At 41.6% G+C, this 10453-nt stretch overlaps 1 protein-coding gene across 1 annotated transcript in view; it reads left to right on the forward strand.

Moving 5' to 3' along the window:
* Positions 1–7083, forward strand: part of LOC121455175 (discoidin domain-containing receptor 2) — a 122770-nt gene extending 115687 nt beyond the window's left edge. Inside the window, exon 19 of the mRNA XM_041662772.1 lies at positions 1030–7083. Within this exon, the coding sequence (XP_041518706.1) occupies positions 1030–1164 (135 nt within the window). The 3' untranslated portion in view covers positions 1165–7083. The remainder of the gene's footprint in view (positions 1–1029) is intronic.
* Positions 7084–10453: the final 3370 nt, after the last annotated feature.

Raw genomic sequence — 10453 nt, forward strand, 5'->3', positions numbered from 1 at the left:
CCCTTGTTGGTAATGGTGTCTCTCAAATGCTTGGTCTTTTACAACCATAGTTGTATAACACGCAGAGCTGTTATGTCTGATTTGATATTCTATCTACTTTGCTATTTTAACAGAAGTAAAAGATTTTGCCTATTAGCCTTTTTGCCTGTGAACTAGGCGTTGATGGGCATATGTGATTATTAGACTCTGTAAAGCCCAGCTCCTACGATACATGATACAGGCTGGTGTTGCCTGGGGTAAGGCGGGGCAATGGGAAGTAGTTAATGATTAACTAGGCACAGATATTGTGTTCAGCAGAAGCAATGATACTTTGATGATTCAGGGAACATGGAGCGTTTGAGTGTGGCTAAGTAATCTATCAGTATAACAGGGTATTAAAACTATAGGTAAAGGGATGATAACAGTATATAGAAGACAGAAGACTGGGAATTAAGCAGAGTGGCGTCCTTGTGGAGATGCTAACTGGCAACTTCAGAGCAACATCCTAGCCTGGAGGTAGGGCACAGTGACCACCCTGTCAGTGCAATCTAATCTCGTCTAAATGAGACTAATACAGAGGAGGGGAAACACAGAGGACAATAGCAGGCATTACAAGAATGCGACCTGCATGCCAATTTCTGCATTGGCTGAAATTTTATTCTAAGCAAAGTTGCAATAAAACGTCAAATGCTTTATGGAGCTGAAGTTTCAAATGTAATTGATATCTGTTGTATTGGCTCAACCAAGATCCATGCTCACAAATTGGGGATCTGAGCTTGCTTTGCATTGGTCTTATCTTCAGCGTGAAGATAGGGCTCACAGCATGGTCCACCATAAAATACTGCTTAAGGGAACTAGGGAAGAGCATGGAAATGGGAAAGGGGCTAATGAGCTAGAACTCCATGATTGAGAAGAATAGATAGAGTCCTCTATCTGTTTTGGTTGTTGAGTTCAATAAGGTAGTGAGGGCATAAATGGAGCTATGGTACAATTTATTCACCTCCTTTCTCTTAATCTGTATTTTCTCTTTTAAATTTTTTGTTTCCAAAGACCTATCTCCCTCAACCAGCCATTTGCCCCGACTCTGTATATAAGCTGATGCTCAGCTGTTGGAGAAGAGAGACCAAGCATCGGCCATCATTCCAAGAAATACACCTTCTGCTTCTTCAACAAGGGGACGAGTGATGTCATCAATGCCTGCCAATGTTCCTGTGGCCCAGGTCCTTCCCACAAGACCTACCACTCACCCACGTTTAAGCCACTTCATCTGGACATTTAATGGACCAAAGAGACAGAAAAGCGTTCACTTTACCCTCTTACTGTCTCTTGCCTCCTCCACTACACTTCCCTATTCCCTACCACTGACTCATATATACTTTTTTACATGAAATAACTAAAAAAGAAAAAAAATAGAGCAGATAAAATTTAGTAAAATAAATATTACTTGATATATCTAAGTGTTAGATAATAAAGGCTAGAAACTCAGATAATTTATAAAGGTTATGCTTATGTTTATAAGTGTGCAGATCCTGCAATATTTTCCATGTCACTTTCTATAGAATACCTTTAGAAAGAAAAACTTGAAGAATACGAATGTCTTGGGAAGCATGAGCTTAGGCATAAGGAAAGGACTTGGTAGCCGTGAAGAATTGCAGGACTTGGTACTCCGCAACTAATGGATGTCTTCTTGACTTGGCCTCTGGACTTGACACACTCTCAGATCTCTCTGTCTCTCTGTCTCTCTCTCTGTCTCTCTCTGTCTCTCTCTCTCTTGTCAAAGTGAGTGACATGTACTTAAAGGTTCAAAAGCTCTGCCTTGTTTTTTGGAATGAATGTTTTCTTCACTCATGGACAGAGATCAGGGCATGCCTATGAAACAGGTCATATGGGCAGGAAAAATGTCTGTTGTGAGACTTGAAGGACAATACTTATATAGAGAAAAGAAAGATTGCCCGGGATTCTCAGTAGACAGAGTCATAGGAAAGGAGGTCCGTGGAGGATGAATAGTAGCTATCTCTGTTGTTCCCTTGTTCACTTGCTCACTGATTAAAAAGTCAGTAAAAGCCTGATGTTTTGATATTTTAAAGGCTGCTCCTTTAGTCCATCTTTCCCAGTTCTGTTTCTTTCAATATGTGATTCCCCTGTGTGACCTAGAGGCTAGGATTTGAACTTCTCAGGCATAAATATCCAATGCTGTGTACAACGTATAGTAGATCCATTTTGAGTGTTCCAAAAAGGCTGGCCTGGACCTTGAAAAGGAAGGTATAGGAAAACTGATTTTCACTCTTTATTTGGGGAAGTATGGAGAGAATCAGAACTTACAGGCAAGAATGGGCTTCCCCAGAGATGGCGAATCTCTCATCTCTGAGAACTTTCAGATATTAGCTGAAGAACTATGCAAAAAAGAGGTTCCTGGCCACTGGATACTTGTGTCTGTATGGGAGAGACAAAGGATAGCCATTCAGTGTTATTGAATGTGCTTTTGCCGTGGAGATGGCGGCCAGCAGCAGAGAAGAGGGTCTAGTTTCAGGATTCGTGGAAACTGATACACCATCAAACAGGAGCTGTCTAAGAGCAGATCCTAAGTTTTCATATTCTAACGACTCTCAGATTCATTGGGAAACTAGAATATAGAAACCTTAAGTCCTGTACAGGAAAACCAAGAAAAGATTACCGAATAAGCTTCCCAAGCTGAGGTAAAATAGCTGTTTCCGTTGTCTACCCAGGCAGCTTGCTCTATGGTCTCTCAAAAGCCTGGCTGTTTCTTGGTTCAGATAACTCCAGGGCACAGCAGAGATGTAGTTCTAATTCTTAAAATTAATTTCTCAGATCCTATTTAGTCATAGTGAATTCCCCTTTCCTGTGGCTTTTGTATCATTTTCTGCTTTAGTCTTTCCCAAGACTAACTTTGGGGTCATTGATTGGAGGAGAGGTAGGTGAGTGTTGGGTTTGGAACTCTGGCCCTCTTTCTGCCTCGAGCCAAGTATGCCATCTTCCCAAGTCTCATTGTCTCTCTGAATCTGTTTCCTTATCTGTCTAAGGAGTAAATTGAATTAGGCAGTCTGGAAATGGAAATCTCTTGGAGTTCTGCTCTGCTTTGTGCTTGCTAGAGAACCAGGTTTGTGACTGATGTAGGCTCAGATGCTCTCTTGCTCAGAAAAGTGTGGCCAGTAAAAGAGACCCCGAGAGGCAGCATTTTAGAAACGCTGATGCCGGCATCATCTCTGCTCTAGAGTGCCCGGAATTCCCACCCATTATCTCATTTGGTATCTCCAGGGCCAGCCACATCTCGTTCACAACTCTTGGCTCTGTACTTTTTAAGATTCTGTCCCTAATTCGGTTTATTCCTTTACCTGCTATTTAAAAGTCGTGATTAAAATGAAATTCCCTGACTTTGCATCATGGAACTCATCTGTTCCAGGTGACTCTCCGAAACATATCATCATGTACAAGCAGAACTTTTCTTTTCTTTCTTTCTTCCTTCCTTCCTTCCTTCCTTCCTTCCTTCCCTCCTTCCCTCCTTCCCTCCTTTCTTTCTTTTTTTTTGTATGAAGAAGGCTCTACCTTCTGGCACTGAGACCTTTGATTTATCGACACAGTTTAGTTTCTATTTATACTTGTAGAGTTGAGCTGTACCAACCCGAGTGACCCAACATGGTAGATGGGAAGGGCTTACCATATAGACTTAACAGGTAGCTCAAATCTGAATTAGAGAAATGAAGGTAGGCTTTAGGAAAGAGAACAGAAACAGACGAGAAACCGTGGGTTATTGTTGTTTTCTGAAGTTATTCATGATCATGATATATATATGAACCATTTATGTCAAGATGACCTTTAGACTATCATATCTCGATTTCTACCTTTATGACAAATGTATTGATAGGCAGTTCCATATATTTTTTAGTGCTGGGAATCAAACCTAGAAACTCACACATACTAGGCAGAGGTTCTATCATTATCTATAGCCTCAGTATCTATGTTCAAATCTTTCCCTGTTGGCCAGACAGATATCTCACTAATTCATGTATGTGATCTAAAGTCGAAAGGAGTGCCCTTAGGGGATGATGCATTGTTAAGGCTATGGAAAAATCACCTGTGAGTGTTCAGGACTGGATGACAAAAGAGGGCTGTGTGCAAGTGTGCAAGAAGTGGTTTTAAAAAGTGGTTACACAAATGTGTGTGTGACTGAATGGAAAGGATGAGGCGAAGATGAGAAAGAAGGTACCATAAAGACAGGTAAGGAGAGATTATAGGAAGACACAGGAGGAGGCAAGCCAGGAAAGGTAGAAACAGGGATGGTGGGGCCATGAAATCAATTTTTGATACCTGAAAGTAAACCCTTGAAAGGAGATCTGAGTGAGATTAGAAAAAGTGACTTGAAAAGAATGAAGGATGAGTAGAAGAAGAAAAACTGGGTGAGAGAGACTGTATTTATTAAAGTGAAGTCAGGGCTATAGAAGGGATTTTGGCAGAGTTAAGGACGGGGATGGTCTTCGTGGATAAAGGCATGTGTAGCCACCAGGGAATGCCCTTTTTATCTCAGGGGAAGTGGGTACAGGAAGCAGTTTGTGCTCCTATTTTTTTCTAGACCACATCTAGTGCTGGTAGCAAGTCAAAGCTGTCTGTGCACTGGGCTTGGTGTTCCACGTGCTATTTCGGCTTGAAGATTTAGGAGTTTGGGAGCTTATGGTTGTGACTTTCAATAATGCTCATCTTTGCTGGAGCCAGAGTGGCCCCAGCAAACATAAAAACAAGAGGGGTAAGTTAGACAAGACTAAATCTTGTCTGATTTTTAAACAGAGGCATGTGTCATGTTGGAAACATGTTTTTCTAGCCCCACCCAGGCATCCACAAGAAAACCAGGATGTGAGGCTAGGCCATGTGTTTTAAGTAAAGAAGAGAAAGAGGGGAGTGTCAGGATGAAGGGAACAGGGGAAGATGCTCTGAGCACATACACTAAAAGACAGAAGAATATTTTTATCCCAAAATACAAAATGAAGAGAATTGCAGTACATTAGTTATGATGACTTTGATCCTAAGTTGAATTCATGGGTCTGGTGTTTTCTGTCATAGTCCTCTTTTCTTTGTTTTGAAGCCCATGTCCTTGGGCGCTGCATTGGGTAAGCCCCTAACGCCTTGACAAGATGCAGATTCTGGTCTACTCTGGGAAATCCTTTTGAACTGAAGTTTCATATTCTAGAAACAGATGAATGTCATTGGCACTCGATGAATTATTTGGGATCCTGAATTAAGAAGGAAGGAAACTGGGTAGTTAATAAGGACTTGATTCCGAGCAGATTTGGACTCTGTTCTCTAATGAGCTGAGTAGGCTGGCAGAAAAAGACCGAGGAGCCACCAGTTAGCTGTCCCATACGTCTCAGATACTTGTTATATTCAGATGATCTGAAACTTGAAAGAAGTTACAAAAGAATCAGTTCAGCACGGGCTTACCCTGGATCTGGTTTCCTTCTGCTGATAATATTTTAGTCTATTTTCATCCATCAAAAGCATTGTCTGCTTGGAGCCATTTTCAAAACTGAACTTGGATTTCACCAGTTTTCCTGCCTTGTACTCATTTGCTCATTGGACATCACCGCTGTTGGTTCATAACCTGGCCTTGGGGGCACACGGCAGGAAGGAGCCTAGATATTATTTGACAAACGTTGAGAGAAACCAGCAGTTGGCAAGCCCATTCACCAGTGAACAACATCTCACCTATTTGCTGAATTCACTTTCAATTAACGTTCATCATTGCTGGGCCCAGAAAGGCCATAGCCTTCCACACCAATCATATGAAATGATTAGTTCTTCGGTTGGCACCCCCAAACAATCCAAGAACAACTTAAGAAGATTAATAATATAAAAGGCTTTCAGGCAGAAGGAAATTCTAAACAGAAGAATGGAGCTTTTGTTGGTGACAAGGAGGCTTTAGGGTAAAGCAGTACTTTGGTCAAGAATTAAGTGATACTTATTGGAAGCAGGGATAGTTTTTGGGTAGACTATAATACAAATATAAACCCCTAATGGGAGATAAAACACCCTTTTCAGAGTAGCGGGGAAGTCTCATTTGCTTAAATGTTCATCCTTAAATGTCCTAACAGCTGCTGAATTAAATTCAAGCTTCCTACGGAAAAGTTGAAACTCTAGTTTAAAGGGTCATGACTTTGGGTTTTCTGCTGGCCATTTTTAAGCTGCCCTGCTTAAGGGCTACATGATAATAACTGTCTGTGGCTTATGAAGTTCCTAGCACACAAGTGAATATTTTGTGAATTTTATGTTTTCAGTGAATAAAGTATGGAAAAATTGTTATGTATCACAAGTGTGAATTTTGGGAGAAGTGCTCTGTTAAAACATAAAAAGAAAAGGGAAGAAAGTGTCCTGCAGCATGTACCCCCTTGTGTCTTGTGGTGGTGACGCTGATTCAGACAGCACGCGTGGTGCTTCTCCCAGGGCTCTAGTTCAAAGGCGGAGAGTAGACCCTGGCTCCAAATCTAGCTCTTTTGAACCGAGCTATTGATTTAGTTTCTCCTACAGACACCTTGCCAGTCGCTTTACAGGTCTTCTGGGAGAACAGATACGAGTTCCAAGGCTGATCTGCAATCCCAACTGCGTGTCAAGGAAACATCTGTCAAGGGAAAGCACAGGCAGTCAATATCGGGGCAAACGTCTTTTCTTTAAAAGGGGTTTGGATGACGGGGAAAGCTGGGAGCTTTTCTGCAAACACACTGAGGGGCTGCAATCTGCACCAGTCATCTGAACCATTCTTTGCTATTCAAGGATGCAGCTCTTCTTGCCCGATGTCTGGTAACTGCTCCTGAGGACTGACTTTGCGCAGCAGTATGGTGGACTCTTCCATGATGAGGCAACATCTGGGCTTTATTCACGGGCTGGGGTGGATAATGTGCTTTGTTAAGGGCTAAGCAGCAAATGGATTTAATTTCTGCCTAAAACTATCATAGTCATTCTAAAACAGAATACACAAAACTCCTCTGTATTAGAAAAAGGAGCAGAACGTGATGCCAATAGTGTATTTTCTTTATTTATTCTCTGTAAGTCTGTTGGATGATACATTGTAAATAACAGATTAAAGAGTCATGCTACTGATGGGGCCTCCTTTCTGTCTAAGCAGCATCGGTTCTGGGGGTCTCTGTTATCTTTCCTCCCTATACAGTTTGTGTAGTACTGATGAGACACAGGGGAAGAGCTATAGGTACATGCGGTCTGGACATCTTTATTAGGGTTACTCAGCCACACACGTGTGTGTGTGTGTGTGTGTGTGTGTGTGTGTGTGTGTGTGTGTGTGTGTAGGCTTCTTTATGATATTAGTTGACAGCTAACTAACACAGCTATGTCTCTGACATATCCAAATACAGTAGAAACTATGATTTTATACCTTCACACTATTGTGCCTGCCTGGAAGATAGCCTTGCTATCTGGAGGGCCTTTATAGTCATTTTTTTAAGAGTTTGTTTTAGACAGAAATCTCTACTAACTCCAAAGATGGCATGGCCTGTCTCAGGTGGCTGATAACACAAGCATAAGCCAACCACACTGCAGACAACTGGAACCCAGATTCAAGCTTCACAATAGAGACTAAGGTGGCACGACCCCAAACACTTTTGACATCAACCTGCAGAACAGATTTCTGGGTACCCTGAGCATGCTTCTTCCAGAGCTTGTCACAGTAGGTAAGAGGATGGGTGTAAATGCTCCAAGAATAAACAGAATGGTCACGATTGCTCTTTCCGCCTCTGCAATGCATGGGACTTCGGGACCCAAGACCAGGAATTCAGGTAACTGAGTGGTGGAACTGGGATGGAAGGAAAGGAAACAAGGGGATTGGAGGTGTTCAGAGATATAATTCTGCTGTCAATACCTACTGCCAAGGCCTAAAGGCAGCTATGAATGATGATTTGCATCCATATTTACACAAACACACAGGCCAATTATTCATGTATCTAACATACAGGTTGCTAATGAGGATGGAAATTATGTCCATTCAGTTTTCCATTAGCAACTCGCAGGGGCTTGGCTAAGTCGCAGAGAACAAGAAAACTAATTTCCATGTATTGTTTTATATTTATTCCCCATTTGAAAAAGAAGTGGCCACATATCTGCAAACTGTTCTCTTCTGTAGTTCTTGGAGCCTACCCAGGGTAACATGGCACTGTTTGCCATCGGTGAACTGGGAAAAATCCTGAGTTAGTTTTGGGTCAGACTGAACGCATTATTTCCAGGAAGAGAGGTGAAAAATATAAACAAGACAAGCTACACAGCGCCAGCCTGCAGTTGCTCTTTAGTTCTGTTTGCAAATCAGAGGCAGGCAATTCTGGGAAAGTTTACAAGGACCAAGAATGGAGCTTTGTTATAGGAGCAAAAGATCCTTTCCTCATCCTTATCTACTGTATGATAAAAAAAAAAAAAACAATAAACAAACCAGAGATCAGCTCCAGAGCTTAGGGTAGAGACATATCTATTATATGGAGCATAAATAATGATAAAATTGGTACACCTACCATTCAACTCATCTATCAAGGCTTGTCACTGATAGGTAGACCCACTGTGTGCCACACTGCTCTGGTACCCAACAGAAGAAGCCCCTGAATAATACAAACCCAAGATGACTAGTTTAGGGAGATAAAAACAAATAAATAAACAACCCACTCAGTTATAGAGTGAAATATATTCCACTTGTTTTTGGTTCTATCCTCCCTATGACAAATTATTTTTAAAATGAAGCAGTTTAGTGCCACAGTCAAGTCCATGGCTTGAAGGTCACAGGGCCTTGAATGCAGCGACTCCAGGACTTGGGAGGCAGAGGCAGGCGGATCTGTGAGTTCGAGGCCAGCCTGGTCTACAAGAGCTAGTTCCAGGACAGGCTCCAAAGCTACAGAGAAACCCTGTCTCAAAAAATAAAAAACAAAAACAAACTTCAGTAAAATGAAAGGCGGCATTCAGATTTTCTCACTGGCCTAGGATGTAGGGGAGAGAGGACAGACTTTCTCTGAAGTCTTCCAGGCATCGTGTAACGCAAAGCTGGCCCTACAGCAAGTCTCATCTGAGACTTTGGTGAGGCTGAGTCCCTAGCTGACACATCCAACCCGACATTGTGATAAATGATGCGTCCATGGACAAAGTTCATGCTCAGAACTGTACAACAGAGCTATTGTATGCAGACACACTGGCGAAAGAGTTTCATTTTTCATCTGAAGAGGGAAATTCTTTGCTACCTTTCAGAAATTATGTTTACATAAAATAAATTTTATACTTGTCTGGTGATAGCAATTTGAAAAAAAATCTCAAAATAAACCTCATAATATTTTATTTAAGTTTACAGTTTTATGTTGGCCACTTTCAGAGCTACCCTAGGGTGCGGTTTGGATACACTGCTTGGCCTTGGCATTGTGCTTTCTGACTTCTTTAAAGTAATGGGTTCTCTCTCTCTCTCTCTCTCTCTCTCTCTCTCTCTCTTTCTCTTTCTTGGTTTTCTCAAGACAGGGCTTCTCTGTAGCTTTGGAGCCTGTGCTAGAACTCACTTGGTAGACCATGCTGTCCTTGAACTCACAGAGATCCACCTGTCTCTTGCCTCCTGAGTGCTGGGATTAAAGGCCTGCACCACCACTGCCTGGCTAAGAAATGGGTTTTCTTTTGGAGAGCCACATAGTTCTCTCTGCTCTCTTCCATGTCACCTCTGAACTCCAGGGTTTAAAAAGAACATTTGGATCCTGGCAGTGGTGGCACACACCTTTAATCCCAGCTAGTTTCAGGACAGCAAAAGCTACACAAAGAAACCCTGCCTCCAAAAACAAAACAAAGCAAAACAACAAAAAAGAAAGACTCCTTTGGGTATAGAATCTCAAGATCACAAAGAATTTTACTCCAAAGCTTTTAGTAAATACTGTTAAGATACCATCTTTGAGGAAATGATCAAAAATCCATTTTAATTTTAGCTGTTAGTTGGTATCATGAATCAAAACATCAAGATCAAACCCCAGAAAATATCATCTCAATCATTTAGGATCACAGCTATTCAGTCTACAGCTCTGAAAGAGGTATGGAGTTTGTCTAGTCGCAGTAAGTATAAGTACTAGTACCTTTACTCAATGTTACTGGGGACTTTCAACCATCCATAAATAGCGAAAACTGGAATAAGGATTATAACAGCAGTGCAAGGTACTTTTATAGGAATTAGACTTAATAAAAAGTGGGGGTTGTAACTTATAAGCATTTGGCCTTCCCTCCCTCATTACTTAGCTTCCTCCCCTTCCGCACTCTCTGCAAAATACTCATCTGGGCGACAAAAAAAGGCCCTTTACAGAGGCCTGACAGGCACTGCAGGAGATGACAGCACACATTCCTTTAAGAGTTCTGAAATTCTCATTTCCATTCCACATTCAGAGCTTGGAAATTGCTAATTCACCCGTGTCTCGACATAAATAAAACACAATAAAATCCACGTTCCTTTTCTCAAAGA

This window comes from Microtus oregoni, unplaced genomic scaffold (genome assembly GCF_018167655.1).
Source record: "Microtus oregoni isolate MIOR12 unplaced genomic scaffold, Mior012 000013F_ref0000133, whole genome shotgun sequence".
NCBI lineage: Eukaryota > Metazoa > Chordata > Mammalia > Rodentia > Cricetidae > Microtus > Microtus oregoni.